At 36.0% G+C, this 16737-nt stretch overlaps 1 protein-coding gene across 1 annotated transcript in view; it reads left to right on the forward strand.

The window, feature by feature from the left end:
* Positions 1–2569: 2569 nt before the first annotated feature.
* The window catches only part of GABRG1 (gamma-aminobutyric acid type A receptor subunit gamma1), a 100787-nt gene continuing 86619 nt past the window's right edge, over positions 2570–16737 (forward strand). Inside the window, exons 1-2 of the mRNA XM_036765050.1 lie at positions 2570–2706; positions 3667–3798. Coding sequence (XP_036620945.1) covers positions 2570–2706; positions 3667–3798 — 269 coding nt within the window. The remainder of the gene's footprint in view (positions 2707–3666; positions 3799–16737) is intronic.

Here is a 16737-nt window from a genome sequence, read left to right on the forward strand (position 1 = left end):
AGAATTCTGAAGGACTAATGATGAAAAATGCTATCCACCTCCAGAGAAAGAACTAGTGAAGTATGAATGCAGATTGAAGCATGCTATTTTTTATTTTTATTTTTTTGGTTGTTTTTTTTTTTGTCTGTGTTTTCTTTCACAACATGACTAATGTAAAGATTTGTTTTGCATGACTCAATTACTTGCTTTCTCAATGAGGGGAGGGATGGATAGAGAGAGAAAATCTGGAAATCATTTTTTTTAAATCAAATGTTAAAAATTATTTTATATGTAATTTGGAAAAAAAAACTAAAGTCTCAAAAAAGAAATTAGGATACAGATGATTTCAAAGAGACCTGAAAAGACTTATAAGTAATGCCAATGAAATTACAAATGGCTGCACTCACTTCTTCAGAAGTTTGGTCTTTCAGATATATGGCAATTAAGTTATGATGGTGTAAGGTTGGACTGCTAAATTGTGAGTATGAGATACTGCATGTGAAGAGCAGGCATCATTGGGGTCTTGGAGTGACATATTCTAGGTTGACCTTGGTCAGCATGAGGCCACTGAATTGTCAAAACTCATAATCAGAGATTATAATTGTAACGTGGATAAGCTTAAAACATTATCTACAACATCATTTTGTTAAAGTTTGGTCCTCTCTGGGTGAATCTTCTAACAAATTTTATTGGGTAGATGCTAAAAAAGAAATAATGACATTGCTTAATTCTGATTTAACCCATTTTCAACTCAACAATTCAATTTCACAAATATTATTTATTAAAAACTTACATGTTCAAGATACTGTGTTAGACACTGGCCCAGAAGGAATGTTTCCACTAAGAATGAACATCAGGTAAATAGCTACTTGTGTTGTGGCCAAGAACATTTGGAAAGGTAAAAGCCTAGAGAAGCCAAACATGCACCAAGGCCATGGCTCAAACCTACTGCAAAGCTGTCATCTGAGCCATGCTGAAGATATATTGTCCAAAGCACAACTTGGTGTATTATATGTCAGGGAAAAATATCTAATCGTAGTTGTCAAAATTTTGGCCCTTGTTCTTACTGATGTTGAAGCCTCTGCCATTGTTGTGGCCTGGCCAGAAAAAGGAGACTGAGAAGAGTTGTTTACATGGCAGCAGAAGGCAGTCAGTATCTAGGGAATCAGAGCACTTCACCACTTTATGCAGAGCAGAAGGTGAAGGAGCTTTCTCCTAGCTTCTTCGGCACAGTATGGCCTTCCACCTATATTAAAGGAACAAACCTCTTAGTTTCTCAATTAAGGGAGTACTTTGATTCCCTTAGTGAGAACCAGAAGGGCTCTGGGACCCATGAAAAATATACACTATGGTTAATTATCCTTTAGCAAGTTGATAGATCAAAAGAGAAAGGCAGTCAAGATGTCAAGATCCAACTGGTATTGAAAAATACCATTCCTTTGGTCCCCCAGTGTTGACACTGCCATCACATACTTTTCAGGGAAGTCTTTAGTAACATGATAGTGGGAGGGGATCTGCTTCCCAGAAGTTATGTTTTATGGGAAGACTTGAAGGAAGAGATGTAGTTTAAAAGGTCCAAACAAAAAGGCATTGTGTAAAAGGAAGGGACTATGGAGCAAGAAATTGACATTGTCATCTGAACTATAAATCCAGGGGCAATAGTCTGTGAAGAGGATGAGACATCTTCTTATTGGAAATCTTGCTTCTGATACTTAAAGAGACATATAATTTGTAACCATGGGGATATAAATCCTGCACTTTTTCTTGTTCTCCCATTTTCTTTAAGTCCATATCTTAAAAGACTTAAGAGATGAGTGGTCAAATAATGTCCAAGGAATTAATGATAATAAAATCATGACTCACTGATTATAAGATTATATTCATATTAACATGAAAATACCCTTATCTTGATTTGACAAAACATGCTAGTGAAAACTGGTATGAGTATTTTCTAGTCACAATGCTGCATTTCTACTGAATTGTGTCAGAAAGAACTAATAAGATCAGTACATTAGTTATATGCTTCCGATAAATATCTCAAATATTTGTGCAAAATACATTTTCAATTGCATCAGTCTTTCTCCTTAGCTAACTAATCAGTCTTAATTACCTCAGATCCCTCAGAATCTATTAGAATGAAAATTTATTTTTATTTAAACTCTTTACTACAGATGATGTTTTAACATATCTTACAGAATGGAATAATAAAAGGTAGCAAGAAGAAAGCATATTTTAGAAGACCTGAATTGAATGGAGAATCAATGATCAGGAAAACATACACGCACACACATAGACACAGCAATGCAGCACCAATTATTAAGAGCAAGAATCTGAGACTTGAAATTGGTCAATTTTGGTAGAAGATGTAGATCTGTAACCTAATCACTACACCGACCCCCTTCGTTTGGGGTACTTCCGACGGTGGGAAGGAAACAGTCACCTTATCTCTTCCACACAACCACTGAGACTCCTGACTTCCATAGTCTAGGTGAGCCCAGTTAATTAATGCGATTCAGCCAGGGACAGGGCCAATTCCAGGTGGTTGTGGCATAATTAATGAGACAGCCAGCCAACCCAGCCCCGTGCAGAGATGCTTGGATATGGGGATTTAATAAAAAGCATAGGGGCAGAGAGAACGCCAGTAAACGCGAGCACCAACCACAGTCAGTCTCAACCCATACAGTTGTTCCAGCTGCTGCCACAAGGCTTTCTCGTTCTCATGGCAACGTAGGGCTCGGCTGCAAACAAAACTCAGGCTGTGCTTCTGAAGTTAGCTATCAGCCACCTCAGTTAAAAATGCAAAAGAGAAGAAGCTTGAGGGGTTGAGAGAGAGAGGGCACTATTACTGTTTGTGCGTAGGGAAGCAGACCACGAGCTAAGAGGGTGGGTGGGAGGGACGGGATGAGCAGCGGCGTTTGGCTGCTGTGTTTCAGGGGAAGAGAGAATTTTTACCATTTTAGGGTGTTTTTTTTTTAAACCCTTTCATGCCTGGCGCCTGGTGTCATTGAGATCCTTCTGTGGAGGATGGTGCCTGCAGGTCTTCTTCCTCTATAGGCAGTAGCGTGACAGCTACAAAAGCTAATCAACACAGGCTGCATACCAACCTCCCCAAGGTTCTCTCAGGTGTCCCAGTTATTCATTTGTGCCTGGGGAAGGTTAAGACCGGCTCGGCCTTCCTCTGCCCAGCTAGATCACATGGGTTTCATCCTGAGGAGAAATTCTGAATCCAAGATGAGTTGGGGAAGAAAATCAGTCAGCCGTGAAGTCAAGCTTGGCTGTCTGGGGATGCGGAGCCAGTGTAAGCGTTGAGAAGACGGAGTGGGGGGAGTGTCTCTCTCTCCGGGATAGGGATATTGATCGAACCCCAACCAACTTGGCTCTCTAGCTCTGAACCAGAAGAGGCTTTGTTTTTCTTTTCCTTTAGACCCAATCTATTGCAGACACCCAGACCGGTCTCCCTTTCTAGTAAATGAAGCCCCACCCCTCGGAGCCCCTGATTCGCCCAACACTTTTTAAGCTAATTTATGCCAAGATTTTGCTGATCTTATTGGCCACGCTGCCTCCAGTCCTCTCAAGCATCGGATGCTACCTGTTTGGGGGGCGTTTTTCCGTCCTCACATTCTCCCTTTCTCACCAGGGTACTGCTGAGATAGCAGAATAAGTATTCTGTTTGGAGATTTAAACTAGCCCCCTCAGAACGAGAAGAACAAACTCAATGGATTCTTGGAAAAGTCCTTTTCTTTTTCCTTTATTCCTATGGAGTCATTGCGGCGGGGTGAGGCTGCTGCTCCTGTTGCTGATTCTGCGTTTGGGGACTTGGTGAGTACAAGTGGGAGAAACCTTAGCCTATCCCCCGTTTTTTCATGGCTTTGATTGACCATTCTGGGTTCGGTGATGAGCATTTTATAGGCAAACGTGTTACACGTTTCCATCTTTGGATGTTCTAATTAGATCAGATTTCTTAGGAGTAGTCCATCCCTCAGCCTAATCATTTTACTTTTTAAAGTGCTACCCAATTGTCTTTTAATGTGTCAACAACTACCTTCGAAAGTAAGTATCTGTTGGTATAGTTGCCAAATACACATTGATAATATCAAAATTTCCTTAATGAGTCTTCATTATAAAAAGTTTTTTTTTTTTTTTTTGCAGAGACCTGTTACACATTTATTATTCATTTGAGTACTGCTCTTCTACCTACCTCCTCTCCCTTTCTCTTTTCTCTCCTTTCTGTTATTCTTATAACTTAATCTTACTTGTCTGTGATGAAAGCATTGTAGGGGGTTGTTTAGTCTAGTTTATTTAAACTCCAGGAGGAAAAAACATTTCCTGTTTGGGCAGAAAGCAAGGAACATTTAAGGTTGGCCACTAGTTGTATGTGCCTTATTGAATCAGTTGCAAGGAGAATTTTTCAAATCAATTCATTGAGTACATTTTAAAATTAATTTTATAATAATATGATCATCTTGTAATTAACAAAGTATTTTAATTATTGTCCATGTTGTACTAGAGTGTATAATCAATAAACAGAGGGATAAATACACACATACATATATACATATATACATACATACATAGATACATAAATGCCACTTCCTACTCTTCTTTTCCCATGATGAAAACAGTTGGTCTTTCAGTGAAACTCTCATGTCATTTTGGAAGCACAGTAAAATGAACCGAGATTTCTATTGGATGACTTAAGAAAAAAAATAGCTGTGAATAAAGTGAATGTTTACTGTCAAGATTTTAAAGCTATTTTTATATCATACAATTTTGGCTTTTAATAAGTGTCCATTTTACCCAAGAGTATGACCATTCTGCAGTGGAAAGCATACTTTTACACACTGCACTTTCATTACTGATAAAATGAAATGTTGTTCAATGATTTGGGCATCTTAACAGGACAAATTGTTGTCTTTCAAAACATATACTGCACCTGCAATTCTTTTTCCTCCTAAGAAATCAAATATGTCAAAATGATTTTCTGTCTCTGTGTTTATTAGAGTATTCTGGTCTGAGCTTATTATCTAGATTAAGCATGCTGCTACCTAAACTGAGAAATAATATAGATTAAACATTTTTCAAATAAAAAATCTCATCTCTTAGAGCTCACTTAAAGAAATGTTTGATGAGTTATAGAGATATTTAGGAGGAATTGAAGAGCAATTATACCAGCCCAGGTATTTAACTTTATACTATTCATTAGGTACCAATAATATCGGAAGTATGGAGAAAAATTATCCTTAATGGCTCCTGAAAGAACAATCTGAAAGCTCAGTAGTCCAAAGTATTGGATTTCCTTTCTATGTATTATGCATCATGTCAAGCAAATAAAACTTTTAATTCATAGCAAAGGCAAGATGTATAGTTTATCCTTAAATAAATACCTCTTTTCTGATAAAAATTGTTCTGACTTTGCCATTATTTTTTTTTACTTCCCAGTCTATGCAGTTGAGTCCAATGTCATGCAAGTATTTTAGAGGCAAAGGACTTGATTTGTGAAACACTGAACAAATTAAACTGTTGACTCAGTGGATATGTGCACTTATTTTTCTGGTGAGAAATTTTTAATTAGTTAATTGGAGTTATAAATAAATCTCTAAAGAGAGAACACACTGAGGTTAGGTCTAAACACAGGGAAAGTAGACTGGAGATGTTATTAGTACATTGAGAAAATGTTGACAGTCTTGATATGTAATTCCATCCAAAAAGATACTTATTCCCCCATTACAGTTCTTTTGACCCCAATTTCATGGATAATAGCCTGACTTGTCCACTTCACTTTGCTCAGGCTGATTTAGTCTTGGTGTTCCTTAAATGTTTTCCTTTTCACTGTAGTCAAAATTCTGTGCTGAACATAAATATATGCATGTGGGCACTCCTCCCAACCACCCCCCCACCTTAGTTTTGCTTTGGGGAAACTTTCCCAAAGCATCCTCAAACAGGCCTGTTCATCAAAGTTCTATTCATTGACACTGATTTCACTTTAAAAGGGAACTATTTTTGGATTTAAGGATTAGAAAGCCATTGTTCCCTGAATCTGATAAGAACTATTGCTTCCTTCATTGCTATCCATTAAGAAGATAGAAGAGGAGGACTGTATTGATTTTAATATTGTCGAATTATGAAACATTGCCCTGCTTTTTTCTTCTCTAATAGTTGGAATTAAGATGAATCAACTGTTTTCTGTGTTCTAGTTTCACCATCTATATCAAAGATCTATTATTTCTTGGCAATGACATATTAGTTTGTTTCTCTAAAGTTTAAATTTATCAGTTTTTAATGTGGGTTCAACAACTTTTTGTTAATGCCAGGTCTTTAATATGGGAGGAGCCTTTAGGGAACCTATTGCAGGAGACATTAAAGGAGTTATTTAAAAAAAAATCATGCCCATTTCTAGCAGTCCATAGTAACACTTATTTTGACATTACCCTAGGGTAAGGAAAGGTCCAAAAGGGAGGAGGGAAGGAACTTAAATCTTCATAAAATTGGATGAAAGAAAACTTTGTATCTGTTATCCTAAAGCTAGAATGAAAATATTAAAATATGCTCCTTTATTTTCATGTTTAGTATTGAATAGATTTTATCATCATTATTATTATTGGGAGAGGGGCAGGAATAAATTAATGTTCTCTAGTTGCTGTCAAGTTGAATTGATAAAAACCAAGATCTTTACTTTACTGATGATATTTTATGGGAAAAAATAACCATATGATATTTATTGAATGAACATGTTTCTTTACTCAAGTCTACATGTTTTTATGCTATAACAGAAATAAAATAAATCTCAGAAGAAACTGGATTTGTCTCTTTAGGTTAAGAAGAAACAAATAGAATAGATAACATATACTGATAACTTCCTGTGTGAACAACTGCACATTTAGGTTGATCAAACCAATGGTCATTAACTTGCCTTTCTAGACCTTACCTTCTGAATGACAGTCACTCAAAGTCTATAAAAGGAAATAGGAAAGACCAGCAACAAATAATAATGATGATAAAATTTTGCCAAGCATGAAAGAAAGCTAATGCTTTAACAGACTTTGGAAAAGGAGTGTGGGTAAGAATTTAAACAGCTAGACGTGAGTGTAGGACTGACCAGAGGAGCAAAACATGGAAACAGGGGATAAGGTGGAAAACAAAACTATAACATATATATATATATAATATACAGATATAATATATATATATATATATATATATATATATATATATGAAGAAGTAGGGAAGATAAAAAAAAACATAGTAGTTAATTATTATCATTTAATGTGATAGGCTTAAGATAATAAATGGAAGTTTTTCATATTCACTAGTTACAACTATAGCCAACTGTGTATAAGCAGTTCTAAAAGTAGTATTTGAGACAAAAAAGATAAGTAAAATGTTGTTTTCATAACTACAAATGGTTCTCATTATTTTAAAACATAGTTAAAGTGGTTTTAAGTCTCAGGTAGGATACATGGGAAACACTGATTCTTGAATTTTGAACTATAGATAGAGTACAAGGGATTTGCCTTGGATATTAAGAAAAGCAAGAATATATTAGAATGACAGAGAAGCTGGTAAAAGATAACCCTTTCTGTCTCTCCACTATGCCTCTGTTCTCTAATACAACTTTACCTCACTGAGTCCTCTGGATGAGAGGTAAGCTTTTTTGCTTATGTGATCAAGGCCTGGCCCTCTGTACCATTTCCTGTAGGCTGCCTGCTATTTCTCTTACTCAGATACAGTCCTCCTTTACCCACCTTCCCACCTTCTCCTACTTGTTATCTTTTATCCCATTAGAATATAAGCTCCTTGAGAGTAGGGAAAGTCTTGATTGTTTGTATTTGTGTCTCTAGCGCTTAGCACAATTACTCACAGAATAACTGCTCAGTGGATGTTGTGTTTCTGTCTAGATATCTATTTCTATGTCTGCCTCTAGGATAGGGAAAAGGAATAACTGATTGTGACCCCTCAAAAGAGAGAAGTGAGTTGATTTTAAAAAAAGTACATTTATGGTAGATTTCTCTGATATGATCATTTATAATTGCTGATATTTCTCCATGTGCAATTGCCTATGAATCCTTTCAGTCTTTTTTCTTGCTTTGCTAGAGGCCTGGACCAGGAGTCCTTCCACAACTACTCACTTGGTACAGAGGGGGATAGAGGTCCAAAGAAAACAGATGGATGGGATAATGGGCCAAACGTTAAAGTCTGTAAAGGGGATGTGGGGACAGTTTTTTTTTCAGAGCTAAAAGGAGGGAAAGAAATTCCAAACTCCACAGGAAGATGCCATTATCACAGACTAAGCCAGAGCTGCTGAAAATGTCCCATGCTACATCATAAAAGGGACCTCCTCCATACTGTGCTTCTTGATATAAGAAAAGAATTACTGGCAGGGGCATTGACTTGTGGTGTTGTTATCACTATTAGTGGTAATTGTTGTCTTTCCTATATCTAGGATATGCATATAAGATGCTTTCAGACCAGGATTTAATTTTCTGCCTGAGATAAATGGAATGTCTTAGGCATATGGTCATGTGCTTAAAAACATCAGCTTATCACTCCCAGACCAATACCACTGGACTGATAGGAATATATAAACACATTTTCAAAGAACATGATTAAAACAGTTGTAACAGGGTGCTGGCCATTGGCAGTCTAGCCCTCAAGCCAGTCAGATATGGTATAGACATTAGTTCCTTTTCAGCAGCCAATAATAAGGCGTTTCTACACCATGCAGTGAATGGATAGGAAACAGCATGCTTATTAATGCTCCAAATTATAAATTTACACTTTATACATCATCATGTCCTTCCAGAAACAATATCACAACATCCGTGTTGATTGGTAGCAGGTAGAGATTTCCGCATGTGCTCTGAAGGTTGCCTCCTATTTGTCAATCATTCCTAAAAACCTAATTTGGCAATATTTTATAGGGAAGTGTAAAAATTTTGATTTTTTCTTTACTTTTGAAGTTATGTCTGGCCTAATGTCATGAGATAGTTACCAGAAACCATTGGAAGTCAATTCTTAAAAAGACTGAAACTTTTATAGTTGATTGTATTGTAGGCATGAGGAAAGTAGGCAGAAGCAATGAAGCTTATATTCTTAAAAATAGTCTCAGCAGATTAGCAAAAACAAGCCAAAGAAATCCAGCACTATTAAATATCTCTATATTGTAATACTAAGTATTATAGTTAGACCATTCCTTCTTCTAAGGATATATATGCTTAAACTTGTGGAAACATCTCTATGGAACAGTGTTTTACTCGGTATTCCCCATATCTGGTACTCTCTCCTTTCTCATTCCCATCTCCTAGCTTCCCTGGTTTTCTTCAGGTCTCAGATAAAGTGGCATCTTCTCCATGAAGTTTTTCCTCATTCTCCTTCATCTAGTGCCTTCCCTCTGTTGAACTCAGTTGGTGGAGAAAAGAGAATGAATGTGAGAAATATTGTGGCGGAAAATTCCTCTAGATACGGCAACTGATTGAATGTGTGGGATGAAGAGTTGAGGATGACCCTGAGATTGTATACCTGAGTAACTAGAGGATGGTGGTATTATGATTAAAAATAGTGCTGTTCCAAATCATGGACAGTAAGTAGGGTACAAGGATAGAGAAGAATAAAGATAATGAGATTTCTTTTGAACTGAATTTGACATGTCATTGGGACAAACAATTTAAAATGTGCAATATTTAGTTGATTCATGACAGGAGCTCAGAAGAGAAATAAAGGCTGGATATAGACATCTGGGAGTCATCATTATGGAGATTGTAACCCAGTCCATGATAGCTGGTGAGCTCACTGAGAGACTGTATAGTGATAACAGGACCCAAGGATAGGTCCTGTGGGATATACTCACAATAAGGGTTTGACCATAAGCAAGGAATAAGTAAAGGAGAGTAAATAGTCAGACAGATACCAAGAGAACCCAGAGTATTAGAGTACCCTTGGTGTCAGAAAGATCTTATTTCAAGTCTTACCACCATATGCACAAACTGTGTGACCATGGTCCTTCCCTGTAGGCTATCTAACCTCTCCCAAGCAGTTGTCTTCATGCTCAATATTACAGTGCATTGGGGAAATCACAGGACTATCATCATCATCGAAAAACTACCAATTGTGTTCATGTATTTTGCTTAAGGTCCCCTCTTTTAGCTCTGAGAACTTTCTCCTTGGTCCTGTCTTTTCTTGCTCCCAATCCCAAATAGATAGGGATGTGCTAGTAAAAAATTTCTTCATATAGTCTGGTGGCTTGAGTTAATATCAATGGAAATATATAATAAAGTCCTGCTGTTTCTTGATGCCAAGAAGGATATTATACAGTATGGAACTCAGGCTATGCTATTGTTGGAAAATTCTGTATGAAATTTGTCCTTATTTATCTAAAATCTGCTTATGATTAACTTAGGTAGCACATTAGATAGAGAGCTAGACTTTGATTCAGGAAGCCCCAAGTTTAAATCCTTTATCAGATTCTATCTGTATGACCCTGCTCACATAAGTGTTCTCTGTTTTAGTTTCCTCAACTATAAAATGGGGAGGGGCTTTAAAATTGTAATTTACTTCTATCTACTACTCCTAACTTCGATTTCTGGAGAAAATTAGGCCTGAGACCCAGCCTGCAAATCAATCAATTAATAAAAAAGCACTTATTAAGCATCTACTATGTGTCAGGCACTGTGCTAAGTACCAGGGATCCAAAAAGAGACAGAAGATAGTCTCTATCCTAAAGGAACTAACAATTAAATATCTGTTGATAATTGCACATCTATTCCATGTCTGCTCTTATTAGACAGACACAATCAGTTTTCACAATCGTTACTGTCTCACATTCTTCTTATTTCTATAGCAATTTGCCATTTCCAGAATGCTTTCACATTTAAAGAAATACTCTGCTAAGAACTTAACTCAAAGTAAAATGTTCCTACTTTCCCTTTTTTAGGTGTTATGTTTCTGTTACTGCATCAGATAGTTAGATCCCAATGAGTGTGAACAAAATCCCATGAAGTTGTTGCACTTATTCAAATTTGTACCATTCAGAAGTTATAATTATAAAAAGTATGGTAACTGGATCCAGCTCAATGGAAATACACAATGTGAATTTATTCTCATTAATGGAAACCTCACTAGTAATTGCACCGGCTTCTTTAATGTTTGCAGCATATTGTTATTTCATATTGTACTTAAACCACTAGATCTTTTGTTAAATACTAATAAATAAGCTTTCTATCCTTTCCATACTTGTGCAAGAAATTATATTTATTCCTGTTAAATTTTAGTTTAATAGTTTCACCCTGATGAGATATTTTCAAATCCTGATTTGTCACCCAATCTATTTACTATACTTCCCAGATTTGTATTGTTCAAAAATATAATAAACACCCAAGTTACTGATTAAAATTTTCATTGGATAAAACCAATATAGAGATCTGAGCATTAATCAGTTCATTAATCAAACCACTCTAGGTATAGCTGTTCAACCATCTATAAATCTGCTTAACTGTGCAATCATCTAATCCGTGTTTCTTTACCCATTCCTCAAAGACATTGTGAGAAACTTTTCCTAAATATATTGGGGCAGCCTAGAAATATTTGGCTTATGGTATTCAACTGATATACTAGTCTAAGAATCCTGTGAGGGAAGAAAGGAAATTAGATTATTTTCATATAACTTGCTCTTATTAAATCCATGATGTATCCTAATGATCACTGTTTTCCTTTCTAAATGTTCAGAATTACCTGCTTAATTATCTCTTTTGGAATTTTGCCTGGGAACAATTAATATGATGTTTCTAAAATCAGTTCTCCACTCTGCTTCTAGCTTTAGAAATCGAGACATAATCTCCTCTTTTCCCATCATCATCTTCCTGTTCTCTTCTCCATTATTCCTCTAATGTCATCAGTGGTGTTTTTGCAACTACATTAGCACATTCTTACAATCATGACTAAAGATGTAATTTCCATGACCTTGAGATGTGAATGCATTCAAAGGACTAGGTACTCTTTCCCTATCTCCTCATTTGTTATGAGCTTTAATTTCTGCTTTATAGTTGTGTCACAGACCTTAAAGAGAAATTAAAAGAAAAATAGACCTTTAGATAGTCTGCAGTCACTCTTTCATATTTCTACACAATACCGTCTGCCCCCAATGGGCAAATACCTTTTGAGGTTCTTATTTCCAACATAGATTCAAAAACATCCATTTTTTTATCCTTAGCATTTTTTTCCTTAGCTTCAGTTTCATTCTATTCATTTTGTGTATTCCTGATTGTATTCCTAATATTTGTGTAATCCATTCTATGTGTCCTTGGTTAATGACCTATCAATTCATCTGCTACGTATGTCCTTTAAAAATGTGAAAGCATTAGAAATGAAGGTAAAATAGCTCGAGATAACTTGTCATTTCCTTTCTCATAAAGATCTGTTATAATCTATTGTAAGAACTATATTTTATTTACCCCCATCTCTCTTTGAACATTTTTCATTTTAGAGTATCAGGCATAGGTATTATGTGTAATGTTTTTTTCTATTAAAATGCAAAGCAAAACAATAGAAACCTTCTTTTCAAAATCTAACTTGTGTATCAGATTCTACTCAGTGTTACCTTGGCTATTACAAAATGTCAAACACTCCTCAAAATTACTTTTTCATAAAATTCCTTAGTTCACTACTTCATGGATTCTTGGCTTAGATAAGAATGAATAATCCCTCCACTGATTGGATATATAAACCCAAATAACCAGTGTCACAGCAGAGGTAAATCTCTGCCACAGTGGTGTCTCAGAGGTCTTGACCTGACTCTGTTACATTTAAAATGTTTGTTAATGACTTAGATGAAAAGACAAATGGCATTCTTCTGGAACTTACTGAAGATCGAAAACTGGAAAAGGATAGTTAGCATGTTGTGTGACAGAATCAGGATCCAAAAAGTCTTGAGCAGTTTCCAACATTGGATCACATCTTAAAACATGAAATATAGTAGGGACAAATATACAGTTCTGTACCTGGATTGAAATACAGAATTGGGGAGGTGTGGCTAGGCAATATTTTATTCATTAAGAGTGTGGGGACTTCCTTGGACTATAAAGCTGATATGAGCCAATAATGCAACATAGACGATAGAGGTAGGGAATGCTCTGTGTTTTCACTGAGATTGGGAATTCTCAATGGACAAATCTCTGTATACCAATGCAGATCGGCCCTTTCTCTGAACCTTGAGTATTCAGAGGTTGAAATACCTGCCCAATACGTACCAGAGGAATAACTTAAACAGGTTTTCTCAGTTTCACAGATGGATCTATGTCCATAACACTGAGTCATATAAACTGGAAGGAAAAAATAATGCTACCCTTATCTAGATTGATGGGTATAAAGTCTAGAATAAGTGAGAGAACAGAAAAATATCTAGAGTACTGAGGGGATAATAGGTTTAAAGGAGGGCGACAAGAATAATTAGGAACTGAACACAGAGTGATAGTAGAATCAATTTAAGAAGTTGGTAAAATTTAGTCTGGAGAAGAAAAGACCTGGAGGGATGTGATATTTGTTTTCCTAGAAGTAGCTAGGTGGTACAGAGGAGAGTGATGTGTGACTTCTGAGCAAATCACATAATCACTTTTTGCCTCAGTATCCTCAACTGTAAAATGTGGATAATAACAGGATCTGCCGTGCAGGGTGGTTATGAGGTTCAAAGGAGATAGTATTTGCAAAACATGTAGCACATTGACTGGCACATGAAACTTGTTATATCAATGAATATTCCCTTCCCTCAGCCCTTCCCCTTTTCTAATATCTCAAAAGATTTAATATGGAATGGGGATAAAACTTGTTCCGCTTAGCGTGGGGGCATAACTAGAAGTATATGCTTCTGAGGCAAAATGAAGCTTTAGGAAAGGAAAAAAATCTCAGTGGTTCAAATCCTTCTATGAGAAGTAGCAGACTTATTTTCAACTGACATCTTCTTTTGATAGCATCACCTATTTGTCCCCTATGAGGAAATGTACTCATGTTGGCTAGGTTCTGGAATTCATTTTTTCAATTTGACTTGACTTGGAGAGTAATTATTTACCTCATTAATTGTGAAAATGGGATTCCAATGGAGCTATTGTTTCTTCAATGTGGGCATTACCTCCAATAATTCAGGTTGCAACCCATTCATGCTTTTTCATTCTGGATGACTTTCATCTGTAATCGGCCATAAGTTCATTCTGAGAATACAACAGACCATACCAAAGATAGCAATAGATGCTTGGTAGATCTGTTGCTACACTTGGATATTTACTTTGGAAAAAAAATTAGTATTTTATTTTCCCAAATGACATGTAAAAACAATTTTGAATGTTCATTTTTAAAACTTTGAGTTACAAATTCTCTCCCTTTCTCCCTTCCTTTCTATCCCCATTGAGAAGGCAAGTGATTCCATATAGGATATACATGTGTGGTCATGTAAAACATTATATTAGTCATGTTATGAAAGAAAACATAGACAAAAAAACCTGAAGAAAAAGAAAAGTAAAAAAAAAAAGAAAATAAAAAAATCTATGCTTCATTCTGTATTCAGACACTATCAATTCTTTCTCTGGGGATGGATAGCATTTTTCATCATAAGTTTGGGTATCCACTTTTGATAAGCACCAAATGTTTTAAATATTGTCTTAAAAAGGCATTTTTAAAGATTTTACTGTGAACAGCAACATCTCATTTCTAACTTTAATCATTATTAGTTGTACCTTGGTCTTGATCATGAAAAATGGTGTGGGGTGGAAACACTATAAACAAAGCACAAACTCACTTGCATTGATTGGCCATAAACCATGTGGAATTTTATTGACATCCAAATGGACTATATTTTCAGTTTCAAGATTCTTCTTACAGATTCCTTCTCCAAAATTGCTAAAGGTCACAAACCACATACTTCTGAGAAGTTTAACAATGACATTAAAAACCACAATGAAATAAAAACCTTCATAAAAGGAAAGGTGCTTTTAAAGAGGTTCCAAATTAGTAAAGGCACTTCTAAAGGATATTACTTGATATGTTATCATACATCTATATACATCTATATGTCTATGTACACACACACACACACACACACACACACGCACACACATATGCTTAAATACACTGTTACCTGATATGTCTAGGCCCTATGCTTCAGCTGTCCTACATGAGAGAGTAGAGCAAAGGACAATATGGGAATAAACAGCCTCACTGTGTGTGGGGGTGAAGGGTAAGAGGAAAGGGAGAAACATTGTGACTGTTTTTTAGACAGAAGAAATAGAGTACTAAAGGCATCCGTAAACTATGTCAAAGTCTTATCTATGGCTTGACATTCATTGATATAGAATCAAATGTCAGTCCACAATGAATTCCTCCACCTCTGTTCTGGTGGTGGTGTTGTTTTATTTTTCCTAGTTCCTTGGTAAAAGGTCATTTTGCAAACTACAGCCTCTCTCCCATGAAATAAAAAGGAAAATGACTCTTTTACACTATTGTTTTTAGTATCGGTGTTCCTAACATAGCTTCAACTGAAGTAAAAGTTTCCCTTTCCTGAAAGCACTAAAATGTTGTCCTACTTTGAATTCTGTTTGTAAAGCCCATCTCTTTTTTTTATCTCATATTCTCTTTATTTTTTAGCCCTGTAGATATTTGTTTTTTTTATTAAAAAAATCTAATATCCCATGAAACTAAAAAAGACTACTTTCAAGGCTTTTCTCCAGCTTACCCCTGACTTACTAACATTAGAGCTATTATCTGATAGCAGTGAACTGCAGAGGCCTGGAATCAGTACCAGGAGTCAGGGTTATATTGCCAATATTTCTTACACTTGGATTCTTTTACATGCAGCTTAAGTTTGATCAGGTTCTGTGTATGTCGACCTATAGTGACATGAGTAAAGAGCCTTTTGGGATTTTCTGTGCTCATTTGTATTCCATTTAACTTAAAATGGATGCCACTAGATCATCGAGAGGTGCTACAAAGGAAGAGCCTCAACAGTATTCAATGGGCTTCTAAGTTTTTGACTTTGTGTTGTTTTACAGATATGTCTGTTTTTTTCCACATTTATTTTGCTCTCCACAGCTCCCAAAAGAATTATCCTTTCATCTGCCTGTTATACGTAAAGTCCTCTCTGTCTGTCTCTGTCTCTCTGATCCTGTCTGTTTTTCTATCTGTCTCTGTCTCTGTCTCTCTCTCTCTGTCTCTCTCTCCCTTCCCCTTTCCATCTCCATCTCATCTCCCTCTCTACGTATCGTTCTTCCCTCTCTATCTCCCAGGAATTTTGTCCTTTTCAGTTTAGATGAAGCTATTTTCTAGCTCAGATTTAGGAAATGTATGTTGTCCAGTGGATAGAGCACTGGTCTTGGAGTCAGGAATACCTGAGTTAAAACCCTACTAAAATATGTACTGGTTATATGACCCTGGACCAATAATTTAAGCTTTCTCATCCTAAGTTTCCTCATATAGAAAATGTGAAAGTTGGTCTAAATGGCCTCTAAGATCCCTTCTAGATTTAAATCCATTATCTTTCTTATGTCACTAATGGGGCAGCACTTGTATTTAAAGAATTTTTTTATCATTTTTCATGATGGCAGTGTCAAATTTTGCTTTCCTCCAGTTCTCCTACATGTTGCCTTATTAAAGGATGTACAAGAATATTGACATAGATATTTTAAAAATATATTATTTTTCCAGTTACATGCAAAACTGATTTTAGCATTTAAAAAAATTGAGTTCCAAATTATATCCCTTTCTCCCTACCTCCCCCCCTCATTG

The sequence above is a fragment of the Trichosurus vulpecula genome, chromosome 6, assembly GCF_011100635.1.
Source record: "Trichosurus vulpecula isolate mTriVul1 chromosome 6, mTriVul1.pri, whole genome shotgun sequence".
NCBI lineage: Eukaryota > Metazoa > Chordata > Mammalia > Diprotodontia > Phalangeridae > Trichosurus > Trichosurus vulpecula.